General features: G+C 41.5%; 1 protein-coding gene across 8 annotated transcripts in view; it reads left to right on the top strand.

Annotated features, from left to right (window-relative positions):
- Nucleotides 1–17,613, top strand: part of EBF1 (early B-cell factor 1) — a 329,738-nt gene that overhangs the window by 284,911 nt on the left and 27,214 nt on the right. For all 8 annotated transcript variants that reach the window (XM_018564148.1, XM_018564145.1, XM_018564149.1 and 5 more), the window contains one exon: nt 14,170–14,258. In XM_018564148.1, the coding sequence (XP_018419650.1) occupies nt 14,170–14,258 (89 nt within the window). The remainder of the gene's footprint in view (nt 1–14,169; nt 14,259–17,613) is intronic.

Here is a 17,613-nt window from a genome sequence, read left to right as displayed (position 1 = left end):
TCTGCTTCTGACCAAGAAATGGGAAACAGATCTAAGACAGCTATGGCCAAACTCACTGTCACCTTTCTGCTGTGACAGGAAGGCTCCTTTTTCATCCCCCCTGACTTGACATGAGGGCAATTACGCCACTGGCATGTGCAGGGCAATTTCCCTGAGGATGAGGCCTTGTGGAACATGTGTCCATCACGCTATGAGGGCCTTGTCAAAAAGGTCACTTTCTGAAGTCTGGCTTCAGTAAAATACTAATACTAGTTAAAACAGTTTCTCACCTTTATCCAAAAGTAAATCCTTGAATCACATAGTGGAGGGCGGAATGCTCGTGGTCAAAGCAGAGTTGAACAGCCAGCATTACAACACGACACAGTAAAAGTGTTTTATAGGAAAGACATCACAGCCTTGCAGGTTCAGCAGCTTAACCCTCCTGCACGGTAGTCAAGGTTATGACTGTTTACTCATCTGGAAAACTGAAAAGGAGTTAGAACCTCTGTCAGGTTTCTATAGCTGTCTAAGAGTTCCCGCTAGGGAGGGTCGCCCTGTTTTGTCCTGGCGAATGAAGAAGGGAAAATCCCAAATTTTGAGTTGTCACTGAAACAGAAGTAGAGGATAAATCTTCCAGTGGGGACACTTGATTTGGTGACAACTAAGAGGGAATTTGCCTTCCTTTAGAGAGATTTCTTCTCACTTCCTGTTGTGTCCACCGGGAAGAAATTGCTGAAATCTCTCCAGTGGACATAGATGGGAAAGAAAACTGACAGGGGTTTTAACCATTCCCCACTAGATTCAAAATAAAAAAAGAACAATCTTTTTGGCTTAAAATAGATTTTGTAAAGGTTATGCACTTTAGCTGAACAACTATGCACATAACGCATTCAGCTATTGCTGACTGCTATAATGGCAAAGTATTGGCAGCCCTAGAGGAGATGGGGTTACTTGTTTGTTGTTGGCCTTCTAAATAGTCCAGGTTTAGGCACTAGAGGGCCTACCCTTGGATTTCATGATCTTTCATAAATATAATTGTACTAGCCCACCCCCTCCTCCTCATTATAAGTATCCAATACACAACAATATGCTCACCTCTTTTCTGCATTATCTGATCAGAACACTTTTAATACAGAAAAACAGCTCTTTACCTTCACCACTGTTCTCAGTTTTACTTTTTCTGAAATACTTAGGGGTCTATTTATAAACAATTTGCAGAGCCAGTGTCCCTGCGATTCTCTTGAAATGTTTGTTTTGTGCGAATGGGTGCAGAAAATGAATGTTCTTGTATATTTGAATGTTGAATGTATTTTTGAGTACCCTCTTGTAATAACGCATTGTGGCCACTAGATGCAGCTGGTGAGCACTGGAAATAAATACTTGATCAGGTTCTTATACGGTAGTACTGACAGTAAGTACACTGGAATATCCAGACGTGTAAATCTGGGAAAGCTAAGCATGTATTATTAATAGTTTACATTTGCTATGTTTTTCTTGTTTAGACGATAGTGTCCCTTGTTTCTGAAAACACGCTCTTTCTTCTTAGCATTCCCTGGGCAGTTTAGTTTTCTGCTTCTGTTGGCCTTTTTGCCTGCCTAAAGCCTGTGCCTGCAAATCTACAGTTTATTTGGGCATTCAGAGGTCCATTTCTGTTACATGGTGGTTGTAGCGACTGCAAATCAAAACCGGCCTTGAGCCCATGTGAAGAGCACAGCTGTTACTTCTTGTCGCAGGTTGAAAACTTAAAAAAACAAATTTGGTTCCTTTTCTAAACAAGCCACAAACCTCAATCTACACTTAACTTCCAAAATGTGAAATTTATGAGGAGAGAAAGCAATAAAACGGTTACAATCTGGCGTTTGGTCTCTGTCTGTCGGCTCCCAGCTGCCCCCTTTTCTTGCAGAATGTGGCTGCCCTGAGTTTATTAAAGGTTTTACCACTTCTCACTTCTGCTTTCTGCTAAATGGCAGGGATAACACAGCTAACTGCCTGAAGAGTTGTCTGTGTCACAGCATGTACATCTGTCTACGGCATTGTCAAGAGATATAGGGACATGGGCACCAAGACTACTGATGCCGAGCTAGAAAATGGCTGCAATCTGCTCTTATACACGCCACTATTATATAGTAAAACAGCCATTAGCTCCCTGGGTCTTCAGCGTTACAGTCATACTAAAAATAGTGATTACTCATTTTGAATATTACCCAAAGAAGGTTAACCCTCCCATAGAAGCCTGAGCTGGAGTCCTTATCTATTAAGAGGTGTCTGAAAGAAACCATCTTTATCACCTTTTGCAGCCAGTCATGTTCCCCACTTTAGTTCCCCACAATCCATTAAGAGCCTGAAAATGAGAATCTGATATGGGCAAGAAACTCTTACACCAGAAACGTTTAGAGCAGGGGTGGCAAACACAAGGCCCGCGGGCCGAATCCGGCCCGCCGGACCTTGTAATGTGGCCCGCACAGCAGCCACCTCATTTTGCCAAAGTTCAGGCACCACAACATTAAGGCAGCCGAGCTGTCTAATGTCGACAGGTGGGCGAGCGAGCGAGCGAGCAAGAGGAGAAGGGGGACGGAGCGGCAGGGGGTGGAGACAGAGGGAGATGGGGGCGGAGATAAGAGGACGGGAGGAGACGGGGACTGAGCTGCATGAGACAGGGGGCGGAGACAGAGTGGGATCGAGGCTGCGATAAAGAGACGGGGACGGAGCGGCATGAGACAGGAAGTAATTGGAAGTCTGTTGTAACTGGTATGTTGACAATGCAAAGGTATGATGAGGGTGGAAAACTGACATAACTACACTCACAATTCTAGTCTCATACTGGATGTATGGTGTATGGGAGCTGAGCATTCCCAAAAAGGTTGCCAAAAAGTATTAAACAGGAAGGGGTGGGGTAAATTTAGTGGGGGTGCCCGAGTTTTGCCTTGCCTAGGGCAGCCCCAATACACCACTGCATTCAGGGACCACCAATTGAAATAGATCCGACTGACCCGGATCGCCTTGGTATGCGATCCGGGCCAGTCACAATTAGGCAGCGGCGGCCAATAAACAGGTAGGTTAGACGGCTGCTTCCTCCTCGCTAGGACCCCGGGAGGCCCCTGCAAGCGGCCGTCTAATCTGCCTGTTTAGAGGTCAGCGCCGCTGCCTGATTGTGACCGGCCGGACTACAGAGGCGATCCGGGACGTTCGGGTCCCCCGTGAGAGCCGTACAAGTCCTCTACAACCGGCCCTTTGAGGGTAACCATACTGCTGATGCGGCCCCCGATGAATTTGAGTTTGCCACCCCTGGTTTAGAGTCTCTTGAAGGCCACCACTATGAAAGCCCTGTTCATAAGGACAACATACTGAATCTCCTTTTACTCATAAGTGTCACAGCCAACGTGTCTGTGGTGGCCATAGGTAGTGAACATACACTCCTAGTTAAGGACTGTTCATTGAGAACTGTTGGGAATATCTACGTAGACTTGAAGCCATTTTGTAAAAGAGGTTCATCACTGTAAGGTGAGATTTCCACCTTTTCTGGGGGGAAAAACAGCCATAATTCCTCCGGTAATCCAAATATTCCTATTAACGAGCACTGGCCCACTGCTGCAAGAATGCTCCACATGACAACACATGAGAACTAGGCTCACTTGGGTTTTCCAAGTTCAGTGACCCTGCTATCAGTGGCAGTGTGGTTTCAGGTCATTTGGTCACCATAAAAGCTATGATATGGTAATAACATGGTTTTGTTTACAAAGAAATCTGATGGCTCATGCTGTCATGGAGTAAAGTACAGTGACAGATAAAGCTGCCAAAAATTGTTCTGAGCATCTGGGCTTCAATGGAGTTAATCTCTTTCATATTCATAACATTGGTTAGCTAAATCATAACAATGGCTGCTAAAAAAACAGTTAGGTGGCAAATCTGCCATAAAGATGACATAGATGGCACAATTTGTACAGCCAACACATCTTTTATTACACAACATGAATTGGATTTCTGTGACCTCTGGAAGGGGCTGTAGTGATATGGGCTGCTCTGCTCATGGGTACTACTCAGGTGACTGACCACATAGTGCCATGGCAAGGGTACATGTACGTACTTGAAGCAATAACAATAAATGTCTAAGGGAGGCCCAACCATTTTTCTTTTCACACGGACCCTCCGCAAGCCATGTCCACTATTAGCCACTACTCTTTAATATACCAAACTAAAATCAGCCCATTACCTAGGAACAAACAGGAAGTGATAACCACCTAGGAAAGTAGGGTGGATTTAGGTTTACTGTTCAGCAGAGGTGGATCAAAACACAATAGCAGCTCATATGTTTTTTTAGAAGAAACCTGAGGATGATGGTTTAACGGCAGCTTGTCAGAAGGTAAGGGACCTGATTAGCAAGATCCTAATTAAAGGCCATTATTAAACAAGGCCATCATAGGCAGACACCCAGACTTCCCCATTTATCCAGCCTGGTGCCAGAGCAGAGGGGTTATGCAAGGTGTAGAGACGAGGAATTATACCCTCCATTATGTGTCTGGCTCGGCTGAGACGCTGTGCATTTTCACCAGCGCGCAGACACTTTCAAAGGCCCAATATATTGTGTCAGCTTCCCACTTTAAACCTCGGAAGCATTACTTCTGATTAGGTAGCTTTTAAGTGTCTGCTCTGTGTGTTGATACAGGGGGGAGACGAGATCCAGGAATCAGAAATCAATGCTAATACAATCAGGAAATGGGGGAAGATGGTTCCTCGTGCTACTCAGACTCCAGAACCAATGCTATATTTCACCTAACTTGGAGGAAGGGGGGACAGGGCGACACATAGTTCACATCAGACCTAATGGTGGGGGAAGAAGGGGGGATCAATAGTAACAGGCCGCCAAAGAGCTCTGTGATCTGTTAAAAGGTGAAATAAAAAGCAACATAGGTTGTCTTCTTCTTTTCTTAAGATTCTACAACCATGGTAGACTTTGGAGTCCCAAATGCAGTTTCTGATCCATCTATTCCTAGGAAAAGAATATTAGGATGTGCATAAATCGAGTAATGAAATGAAGATGCTTTGGCTAGGTTTTCAAGTGTTGCTATGTAACATTACATCATCTATGGGTACGGTCATCATTTCTCTTTCTACAAGAGAACTGGAGATAGAAAAAAAAAGTGTAGATTTTCCAATGCTGATTGCTGAACAATGGCTGTATGATTTTAAATATTAAAGTGATTTCCACATTGTTCTATTATTCTCTACAGTGCTGTGATCTTTGCTTGACAGAAAAATGAAACCCTTATTTATTCTATCTATCTATCTATCTATCATCTATCCAACTGTCTATCTCTATGGTTATATATTTATCTATAGATCTATTGAATCTATAGAACCTCCTTTAAATCTACATACCACTTCCTGTACCAAACTTCTAAATATACTGTACGTCTCTTTATCTATCTATCTATCTATCTATCTATCTATCTATCTATCTATCTATCTATCTATCTATCTATCCATCCAGTATTTCCATTTATCTGTAGAATGTATTTCCTTTAGAGGCACGTACCACCCCCTGCACTAAACCTCTATATGTAAATATTTACGTACCGTAGATAACATAAACTTGTAGCGTACACTGCCCATCCTATTGTCTGCTCTATTCACTTCCTGTTCTGGTGACCACTGAGGGCAAATGTTTGCAGCATCAACACTGACAATAATAAAAACCTGAAAGACGTTCTTACTTTTTCCCAATGTAAAAAATACAGAAAGTATTATAAGATCCCCTATTCTGTGATCATACAGTAAAAGCAAGGCTAACTTCAAAGCTTCCTTCATCCTGTTACATTGTGTTGAAGCCTCTAGAAACGGGTGTCATTTTTTTTGGCTGATGCTGGGAAGTTTAAAGTGGAACTCTAGGCAAACAGGTAAATTCTTGATAAAAATAAATTAGTTTAATCTTTTACTTGTCAAAGGATTTCTAATTTTGCTCAGCCTGTCTTGTGTTGCAGATGTCTCTGCTAGTTTGTAGGATCACTCTGCTATTCCCTGATTTATCATTGCTGCTTCTTGGATCAGCACCCGACTCGCTGGACAAAGGAGATTATGCTAAGGTGATGATAGATAGTGACCAGTTCTGAAAATCGAAGCACTGTCAAATTAGAACATTGGGGACAGAGTGTTAACATAGGAAGCTGAATTGCTGAACCCAAAAAAATTAATTGCTTAATAAGGAAGTGTGTGTAACTTGCCAAATGTTGGAGGTGAGAGAACAAGGATGATGCATAAGATTGCTGCTGCTCTTTCACTGTCCAGTCAGCAAGGTGGGGGTCGGGTGTCCGGGACCAAGCTGTAAAGCCTAACCACAGAGGAGGTCCTGGGCCTGGCTATCCTGTCTGAATCACAAGAATTACAAATCATTGGCAGATTAGACAGATCACATGTATACACATTAATTGTGTATTTAGTTACTTGCCTGAACTTTTGCTTTACACCTGATAGTAGTGAGGCCATGTTCAAATGTTGCCTTGGAGCACTTTGTTATGCTGTAGTGGGAAGCTATCATGTTCTAGAAGTGGAAATTTGGTCCAGAAATACATTTATTCTGTAGATAATCTTTCAGTGACTGCGCGCCTTGCTGGGAGCTAGTAAACCATCACAAGCTTGTTACCCACTCAGAAAAGAGTAATATGTATTGTCGCTCAGTAATTGTACAGCTGCAATTCACCCCCTCTCTGCCTGACAGTGTTTATCTAAAATACTTTCCCCGCCGCGCGTTCTGGTTTCAGCAAACCATGTCTTATTGGGCGACCTTTTCATTCCCAGCGAGAAGGGTTGAGCTCGTCAGATAAAAGCAACGAGGCAGAGAACAGGAGAAAACGCCAGTTCCGAAAATCGGAGCATGATTGAAAACAAGATGTGTTAAATCAATGCTCTTTATCGCCCGCCTGTTTTCTGGCAATTGCTGCTCTCAGCTCATTCAGAGCACAAACGAGATGATAAAAGTAGTGTCAGAGAGCTCGCCGGGGTACGAGCCACATACACCTGTTTATCACACACACTCCATGCATCTCCACTCCTGTCCCTGATAAGCAGCATTGTCACAACTCCCTGAAAGAATGGAGAACAATTACTGGAAGTAGTGTGACCGGGGGAGGCATGAGACTACAACTTCCATAGATTAGATAAGAGATACACATGATAGATATATAATAGATAGATAGATAGATAGATAGATAGATAGATAGATAGATAGATAGATAGATAGATAGATAGATAGATAGATAGATAGATAACTAGATCTATAGATAAATAGATAGATAGACAAATAACTAAGTCTACAGATAGATAGATCCATAGATATAGAGACAGATCGATAGATAACTAGATCTACAGTATATAAGATAGATAGATATTTAGAAGTTTGGTACAGGAGGTGGTATGTAGACTTAAAGGTGATTCTATAGATAAATCTAAAGAATGGAGATGAGCATTTACTGGCGGTAGTGTGACCGGGGGAGGCGTGAGATTACAACTTCCATAGATTAGATAAGAGATACACACAATGGAGAGATAGATAGATAGATAGATAGATAGATGCATAGGTAGCTAACTAGGTCTATAGATAGATAGATGATAGATAGATAACTAGTTCTATAGATAGATTGATGCATAGGTAGCTAACTAGGTCTATAGATAGATAATAGATAACTAGATCTATAGATAGATATGTATAAGTAGAGAAGAATTGTTCAGCTCCCAGCAGAGCTCAGTACATTAGCAGACACATACTCCCTAGGCTCATATTTTGTAATGCCGGGGAGATTTATGAAATAGATGGTCCCAAATGATTTTCACTGATCTCTCCAAAGGCTCCCGTGGCTTCAGCGGAGTACTCGGCTCACTCATCTGCTAGTGTATACTTCATGAACATTCTGAAACTTAACTGCAGAACTTTCTCCTCCGATACAGTAGGAGGTAGCCCATTTTCATCACGCCGCAATTGTCTTCGAGTAAAAATGTTTTTTTTTCTCTTCCCATCATTTTCCAGTTACCAAACGCCAACATAATCATCCGCTGATGGGTTTAGATTTTTTTATCGTTTCTATAGTTTTTGAAGGAATTAATGGCTCCGATTGTTTTCTCTGAATCCCCAAAGTGGCTTCTGCCGCAATCGATGGGGAAAAATACAATTTGTATTTTGGAGGAGATAAAAAAAAATGACAGGAGAAACAGATAATGTTGCCTCGAGTACTATTTAACCATTAATGTTTCAGCGAGGATAAACATATTGCTTTTCTACTTCTCAGAGGTTGTGGGATAGTTGTACTGCCAGTATTTCTATATGATCTTAAAGGGGACCTGTCATTCGTTATCTGTGTGACACAAGGCCCCTGGCCTGCCCTGCCCCGGAGGGTGACATTTTCCAGGGCCAGTGCTTATTCTGGTGCAGCTTGAACCTGTTCAAGTTTGTTGACCTGCCTGCACTGATATAACACTTCCACAGGAAGTGACAGGTTACTGTTAAAGACCACCTGTAAGAATAGGATAATGGAAGCTGCCATTACTACCTTGTTTTTAATACTGCAGGTGCCAGAGCTGTCATTTTTACCCTATTTTTACTCAGGGCTGTATCTACCAAAAGGCTCTCATGGGCCACTGCCTAGGGAAACAGGGTTACAGGGGACTCCAGCAGGCTTTAGAATTTTCAAAAAAGTTTCTTTTTAATATTGTTTCCCTCTTCTAACCACTGCTGGGCATTTGTAGTAGTGGTAAAGGGCTGGCGGGGATGATGAGAGGTGTCATAAGGCTCTTCATAGTTCAGGAAGTGTGAAATCATCTTTAATTTATTTTGCTTGGTGGCCTTTACAATTTTAAAATCCTTTTGTACAAGGTTCCTTATATCATGTGATTTTTATTTTTATTTTATTTTTGTAAAAACAAATGTTAGATTGCCCTATCGGAGGTCTATCCTACTGTCCTAATTATGTTGTATCCAGGGTAGCATGATGTCTACATACAATACATACAATACATACATACATACATACATACATACATACATACACACAATACAGGTTTCACTGCCTAGTAAGGTTCTGACCTAGAAAAGGTATGCAGGATGGGAGTTTTCTGACTTCAAAAGCTGCATGCTTGTAATAGGTTAGGTACTACCTTGGCAGTAAAGCTGGCTTTATCACAATAGTGAGCATTTACCTTTGCAACAGAATTTTTAAAACAATGTAAAATTGTCCAGCTTAACTAACGATAAGAAAAAGCAGTTTTGCTGCAAAACTTACCTTCAGTCTGGACCTGTCACCCTCACTAATTCCTTTCCACCACTAGATGTCACCAGTGATGTCCATTGTCACTTCCTCTGAGCCCAGGCTGTTATGGACCCATCCTCTAGTGGACAGCATCACATTAGGCTGGGCTTGGAGTACTATTTAATGATGTGAGGGCTGTTTAGTGCAAGAACAAGGACCGCCACCACTAGTGCTGGAGAAGAAGAGGAAGGACCTGTGACATCCTAGACTGGCCACAAGCTATATATGCATGGTGGGCTCAGGGGGGTCTTTTAAAGAAAGGATAGAGTTCAGCCTTTTACAAAAAGTCAGCAATGGTAGTGCCCATATTTTTATACTCACTTTAATGCATTTATTGCATGCTACCGCAACACGGGTGGTGTGAATGAGATCTTTAGCATAGGTTATTGGGGATTTACCCCTCCACTATCAGCATAATGGGTCACTGAGTAATGCAATGTATTAGTCATGACAATACTCTGAGGCTCCAAGCTGACTGTACAAGTGATTTAACACACTGGGTATAAATAGAACTTGTCCTTCCATAGTCACACCATACCACCACACACACCAAATGAGGGTGAATTTCCCTTGTGGGGACACAGACAGCTAAAAAACCTGACAAGAGTTTTAATACTTCCATCCTCTATCCAAATCGAAAAACATAAAAATGTTTTGACTTCTCATGCACTTTGAAGCCGAACGCCAGGCAGATATAAAAGATACAAATTAAGGAAGCTATGTATTCATTAATAAGGTATAATGTATGTTTTCAATTAAACTAGTGTTAGTACCTGAATTTGAGTTGGTATCAGTCTCTGGCAATCCCCTGTACAGCAGAGCTCAGACTGAGAGAAGGAGAGGCAGGATCAGTCTGGTGCTGCTCTTTCTTTGTCTATTCAGAAGGCTGGGGTGGAGGGGGGTCACCACTGTATTCAATAAAGCTGAACTCCAGCATAAGCAAATATTATCTAATGACAAGAGCCATGTGCTCTTACTGGAATCTTGGTGTGCTTTATGTATTTCTTCCAGATCTGTGCAGTAATCCAGCGTGAAGGTTTCCTCTGTTCTGGAGCTTTTTGTATTAAAGACCAATCACTGCTATCTCTCTCCTTGTGCAGGATGACTGGTCTTGTCTCCACCCTTTTGTGTAGTTTTCTGCACTCAGCATGCAGTGGGTGGACCTGCTGCATCCCACCCCCAGCTCTGCCCATTGGCAATGTGCAGCATAGTGATGATGTCACCACAGCTTTTACATCATAATATCTGTGTTTGCAAGGCATTAGTGCCCACAATAGTGGATTTATATCCTTTGTGACTGTTGAGAAATACATATGAAGTTTTTGTGCCCAGAGTTCAGCTTTAACTTTGAGTCATTCACCTGGCTGTGCTGTGTGGCAGAGCTGTGTAAATGGAAACAGTTGATGGAGAGAAACACAAATCCTTAGGTAGGCAAAACAGCTCCCACATATGTATTTCATGTATGTATATAGCTGTTTGCCTGGAGTACAGCATTAACTATGATAAGGCTGTTTAAAGTGGAACTTTACCCATATCTTCGAAATGCCAACAAAGACACCTTTAGAAATGTTCAGTAATGGCAATCTACACACAGACACTTATAGATAATTGCCGGCTTTTTATTCTTTGCATACCTTGCCTTTCTTTTCCTCCCCATTCTTCTCACAGTGGCCATTTTTACTAAGGGCAGATTAATCCATCTCCCTTTACTTCCTGCAACTCTGGCACATGTGACTAGGACATGTGACCATGCACATCATCTGAGGGGAGGAAAATGCCTTTCCCTGAGATCTCATGAGATTACAGATGAGATTTCCCAGCAATGCTCTGTCATGTAACCTTCCCAGCATGCAACACTTGGGCACTGATTATATCACCAATGCCCAAGAGAACCAAGAAGTAGAAAAACAATAATTGTAAGTAAAAGAAAAATATGTGTGTTTAACTAATCAATGTAAGATGATTTCATATCGGTGAATGCTGAGGTCATTTTTTAATGAAAGGGGGTCCACTTTATGCTGCCTGGTTTGTTCAGGACCAGTTCTAGCTTTATACAGCTTTGGTGCAGTATGGACTGACACAAGCTGAGGCCAGCAGGATGGGGTCAGTATCAAGCCATCATTCACTACAAGTCAGCCTAATGTAGAGCCCTCCCTTTGGTTTTATCTTCAGTGTCAGAAATTCTTCCAACCACCTCTACCATGTAAGATCTTGCAACTTAGCATTGATCAGCCGCATTAAACTTCATCGATTTCAACCTGTCAAAACTGTCCAGCAGCTGATAACTTCTATTGATGTCTGACATCCTCTGAAATACAATTCACAGACTTTCTCATTTACGGAAACCTCAGGCTAGATATCTTATTCCCCATTGTTAAGTCTACAGCAAATTAAAGCATAGCTCATTTGTATGTGACTCCACACTGAGCGTTTCAAACCCGTCCTTAAGGAAAAAAAAAAAATTCCCAAGTTTTTTACTACTTGATGGCTGCGTATTCACACAAGTAATTATTGGCTTTTTACTCACCTTTATGAATGTATTGTATTCCGTAAATGGATTTGTGGCCACTTTACAGAAGATGTTCTTTTTTTTTTTTTTTTTTTTTTTTTTTTTTTTTTCCTTTTTTTTTTAACATTTTTTTTTTCACATATGAAAGTATGAGCTGTCAATCAGGAGACTTTAAGGATTATTCCTTTCGGAGAAATGATTGATCGCCATTTAGATTTTCACGTTGATTAGTTAAAGGATTTTATTGGTGTAATTATGTTCTTGCACTCAAGTCTCTTTTCAATTTAAATGTCCTTTTAAAAAATCCCGAGGATTCTCTACCTGTCGGCGGAGAGGGGGCAGTTAGGCTGGGGAGGGATGTAACGACACCTTCCATTACCGCAGGGTCAATTAGAATTTCACACAATTGCGCTAATAATCCTTTTTACATTCCTGAGAGCTACATTCATTGTGTGTGGTTTTTTTTTAATAGATGGACAAATGCACAGGGGGAGAGAGAGAAAGAAAGAGACAGAGTGCCAATCCTTTGGATTCATGTTTAATAGTAAATGAGACAAATGATATCCCTTCAGCTGCCAGTGACACAAATCCCTCTACATTCTAGTAAAGGCAGTGATAATATATACGTTCAGTGTTCCTTCCATCATCCTAAAGAATTGTCTTATCCTTTCTAAACAAAGATAGAGGGGACAGGCTAAACAGGTTATGTGTGAGCCTTGCAGAAAAATGTGTGATTAGCCTATAGGTACATTCCCATCAAACAAGTGTGCTATTTAAAGTAAACCTATCACTGCATAAAACTACTAAAATTGCAGCATACATGAGACATCTCCAAGAACCTGCATGCACTTTCTTATACACTAAATGACCACACGCTTTTTGACACCTGACCATTGCACCTATATGATTTTGTTGGACACCCCATTCCAAAACCATGGGCAGTAATATGAAGCTACCCAAACACACACTTTGTCAACCTTCACTCTTCTGAGAAGATTTTGGAGTGTGCATTTGGGAATATGTGCCCATTCAGCCAAAAAAAACATGTTTGAGTTGGGTTGTGGTCATGGTTCTGTGAGTGGGGACACTCAAGTTCAGCCACACCAAGCTCGTCACACGGTGTCTTTGTGCACAAGGGAAAAGTCATGCTTGAACAGAAAAGTGCCTTCTCCAAACTGTTGTCACAAGGTTGGAAGTGCACAGTTTTCTAACATGTCTTTGTATGCTGCAGCATTAACAGTACCCTTCACTGGAAGCACCTGAACTCAATAATTTGGAGGTATGTCCACATATTTTGGGCCATATGGTGCAGGTGTAACAGTCAAATGTCCATATACTTTTGGCCATACAGTATAGTATATGTGTAACGGTCTGGTGTCCACAATTTTTGGCCATATGATGTAGCTTCTTGAATGACCTCAGAAGCTGCTCAATGCTTCTGCCCCCCTCTTGGTTCTTGTACCTAATGGTGGCCTTGATGACCAATCAGAAGTAGATAGAGGCAGGTGGCATCACTTGACTTTCCCAGCAGAAGTCAAGATTTACATATCACCATGATTTTAAGGACTCTAGGGATGCTGAGAAGATATGTGAAGGCTCTTCCAGGTACCAGAGAGTTCCACCTTATGAGTTTATTCAGCTTTATGTAAAGGTTTATTTTAAACTGACATGGTGGGTGTCTATATTGGCATTCAAATTCTCTAGCTGTCTTGCTGGTTAAAGGTATACTCCAGTAAAAACGGAACACAAAATCTAGAAACACATACAGGAAACTCAGCCTACCTGCTCAGGTCCCCTGATTCTTTATCAGAGCACTGATGTAGACTATCAGTTCACCCTTTGCTGTTTGTGGTGTGGGAGAGGTATCCCTAAACATACCCTCTGCCCTGCAAGACCCCTCTCTCACACCCACCAATAACATTCAAACCTGCTTAGGAAATTTGATTCTGATACAGAAAGCAGAGAGAGGGGGAAAAATTACACAACACAGGCTTCAGGAATTACACTCCCATCAAGCTTGTGTGTTGGTCTTTGGATTCTGGCTGCATCGAATTACAGAGAACTCTGATTAAGCTAAACTTGAAGGAATTTTATCTTTATTTTCTCAATGGCCTCTATAATGCTTCTCAACAGGATGACATAATTGAGTTTGCTGAATAAGGCAGTGTGAAAAGCATTCATTACGAGTGCATCAACTCCCAGTAGCCAATCAGATTTCAGTTTGCGTAAAAGAGTTCTGATTAGGGGATTATCTATCATTTCACAGTGTGCATCAGCATTGCTCTTCCTGTTTGGGCCAAGTGACAGGTTCATTTTCACAATGCCCCAAGTATGAAATGATCTGAATTTAATATTCTGACATTTAAAGGTATCTGTGTTTTCTTTCAGCTCTAAATGAACCCACCATTGACTACGGCTTTCAGAGGCTTCAGAAAGTGATCCCTAGGCATCCGGGTGACCCAGAGAGATTACCAAAGGTAAGAAGTGTTCTCATGACAAAAATCACAACCGGTCATATTCGTTCTTCATTTGTCTGACCCACAACAGAAAAAAAAAAGTATTTTGGTTATGGACATATTTGATAAATGAGGCAGTGTTGTATCAGAAAAGCAGATTAAATAAAGGTTGAGAATTAACAAAGACTGTCAAAATATGCGCCTACGTAAAGTGCAACTGAAGACAAAACTTTATTATTTCAATTTTGGATACACTGGGGGCGGGGGATTAGAACACTTGTCAGATTTGTATTGCTTCCTGTATCCCCTTTATGGAGAGTGACCCTCTCTATTTCTCCTGCTGACTGTTATAACTAAAAGAAATTACCGAATTTCGGGTTGTCACTAGAGCAGCAATACATGGGAAATCTTGCAATGGGGACACTAGCTCTGGTGTCTATTCTGACCAATGAGTGCTTGCCATTTGTGAGCGTAATTTGAAATACTGAGTGCAGGGTTGCAGTGCTGTGTACGGTGTACGGTGTACAGATCGTACACCGGTAGCTGTGAAAGGGGAATGACTGTTCGATAAAAGGTAAGACCAAGGGGGTGGGGGTGATGGGAGAGGGGGCAGGCTAGTGGGGGTGATTCCATTTTCTCAAATTGGGCTGGGAAAGTGGAATTACCCTTTAAATCAGCTAAATACATTCCAGGGAAATTACAACAAAAGGTTTTAAAATCTTATAGTTTGTTTCCTTTAGAAAGCAGCCACAGCCTGTCCCCTGCCAGAAAGCTTCATAGAAGGATCCTTACTCTTTGTGTGGATGCAGTGGTCTCTCTGCATCTCTGAAATGTCCCTAGCCTGGCCAGAGTAAGAGTGACCACTTTAAGTGCTTGTTGAAAAGTCAGTCTTTGCATACACCTAGTGTCCCTGTTTTCAGTGCTACAGGGGTACCACATACTCAAAGCACATTATCGTGCCTGCTATTCATTACTAATGCTGCTTTGGTTAATCTTTGGTGAAGACAGATCCACTTTAAGCTCTTGAATTCATCTTGTCTATCAGTGACAGATATCATTAGCTGCAGCTGCAGCAAAGTCAGATGGTTTCCCTAGTTCACAAATAACGCCGCCAATATCAACATTTTCTTTACACGCTTCTCCGTGTTCTTCATACAAGTCACTTTACTTTAAAGGGGAGGTTAATTCCTGTCTACCCCGAGCCTACAGTCCTCCACCTGCTCACATTTATGAACTGCCCTCTGTCATATACTATACACCCCACCTACTTACCGCCACCTTCCCCTCCCAGCGCTGTACAAACAAATCTTCGGTCAGGCTGAGTGCACGCGTGATTGAAAGCATTACGGTCTTTAGAGAGTGGTTTATGAATTATACATTATAATACAATTACATGCCATTACAGCTGGGGGATGAGGGCTACCTGACAGAGACTTGGAATGCAAAGATTTTTCTTGGACTCGGAGAGTGAATGTTCACAGCTTGGAATGACAGGAGGAGGGGTATGGAGAAATGGAGACTTGACATGGGGGCTAAGGAAATGAGCCAGGCTTATATTGCAATAACAAAGTAAATGAACATGGGAAAAGATGTTAAAGAATAATTCAAAGATGAACTTCGGGCACATATAAAAAAAACTGCAAGTGACGCAGTTATACATTCATTAAAAAATATTTAAGTATATGTTTAAACGCAACTGAATTTGGTTTACTATAAGCCTCTTGTACATTTAGCATGCAGACTGGGAGAGGGAGGGGCAGTACTGGCAGCCAATCAAGTGTGCTGCTATGCACATGTGATTACAAGAAACATGGTGACTGGAGGAGAGAACAGGGAACAGAGATGACCTCATCAGTCTGCTGCTGCATTTTTACTATCCAATCAGAGGTTGGGGGTGGAGAGGAGACCTAGCTGTAGTACTTTAAGTGAAAGTAAACCTAAAAAAAACAAACTGCTAGAAAGTAGAGTTTTTTGGCAGAATAGACATGGCAGGTTTCCTCTGCTGAAAAAAGCGGCTGCTTCTAACTTTTATTTATGAGATTAGTTTTATAATCTCATCTGCAGTATGCCAGGAATAGACCCAGATGCCAAGGATGTAACTCCTGTGCGCAATTGCAGGAGTTACATCATCACAGGCAGCCCAATGATCACACAGAACGACGGGTACCCGGAAGAAGCAGCGGAGGATGTGATGGTGGTGTACGGAGCGGTGACTGACAGTGTAGATCAGTGAGCACTGGAGGATTGGTCAGACTGTCAGGTAAGTGTACCATAATGTGCAAGCATGCTGTACATACATACTTGCATGTTATAGCAAGAGCCCACCCACCACACCAGACTTTACTTAGCTTTAACTGCTTTAGAAAAAAGTCAGGTCACAAACCTGGCTGGGCTGTGTAAATCTCAGGACTGAATGGACAAAAATTACAAATCCTTCAACGAATAAAGTAACTCCTGTACATGTATTTCATCTGTGTATTTCGCTGTTTGGCTAGAATACAAAGAGAAACGTTAATGGTTCAGTGTTTTTTTTTTTAACGTTTAGAAATTGCTGTCCTGGATTGTGTGTCATTATTTATATGAAATATTTGCAGAGTTGCCTTAAACACTGTTTTTGCATAACTTTTTTTTGAAGAAAACAATCTAGCAGTAGATATTTTCATTGTGGCTGTCTCTGCCTATTTAAATGTTCCTACAACCCTGTCTGAACAGAGCCAATAAGAAGAGTGGTAATCGCAGCCTCAGTTTTTCAGTTCTATAATCAACACGCTTTTTCAGCAAAGCAGTTAAGGATAGCCTGGTAAACCCGTGACAATTACCCTTTAGCTACACCTACTGGTTGGATATTTTAAATATGAAATATCCATATGCAATATTTCACATTTACCTGTCTAAATAAATTTTAAAAAACCGGCACAGTATAAAGAAAATATATACAAACATATATTCCAATATAGAATCCACTAGATGGCCTGTAATACAGTGTGACAGTCCAGTGGAAGATTTTTCCTTCCTTGTTATATTTACATGTAGTTTTGGGTACAGCTGTAGTTTAGGTCCCAACAAAGGGGACATGATGAAACATTTGAGATCCTCTCCTAATGATACAAAATGCCATCTTTCAATCAGATTTTGTCCTCGTGCCAAATATGTTGTTTTTCTATCAGCGTATTCGGTTGCTTTCATTTGAGCTATTTATAAAACAGCACTGAGGCTTTCCAGGAATTCCAAATAGTGTGAGCAACACAAACACCAAGTGACACAATGATTCCAACAAGATTCTTGCATCCATCGTTAGGTTGGGAGATAGGCCTAATGTAAGGCTGTTGAGCTTTCTGTGTATCACATTTCGTTGCAGTCATTAATTAGAGTTGTT

This window comes from Nanorana parkeri, unplaced genomic scaffold (genome assembly GCF_000935625.1).
Source record: "Nanorana parkeri isolate BGI_ZX_2015 unplaced genomic scaffold, ASM93562v1 scaffold729, whole genome shotgun sequence".
Classification (NCBI taxonomy): Eukaryota; Metazoa; Chordata; class Amphibia; order Anura; family Dicroglossidae; genus Nanorana; species Nanorana parkeri.
This window is presented reverse-complemented; position numbering and strand designations above follow the sequence as displayed.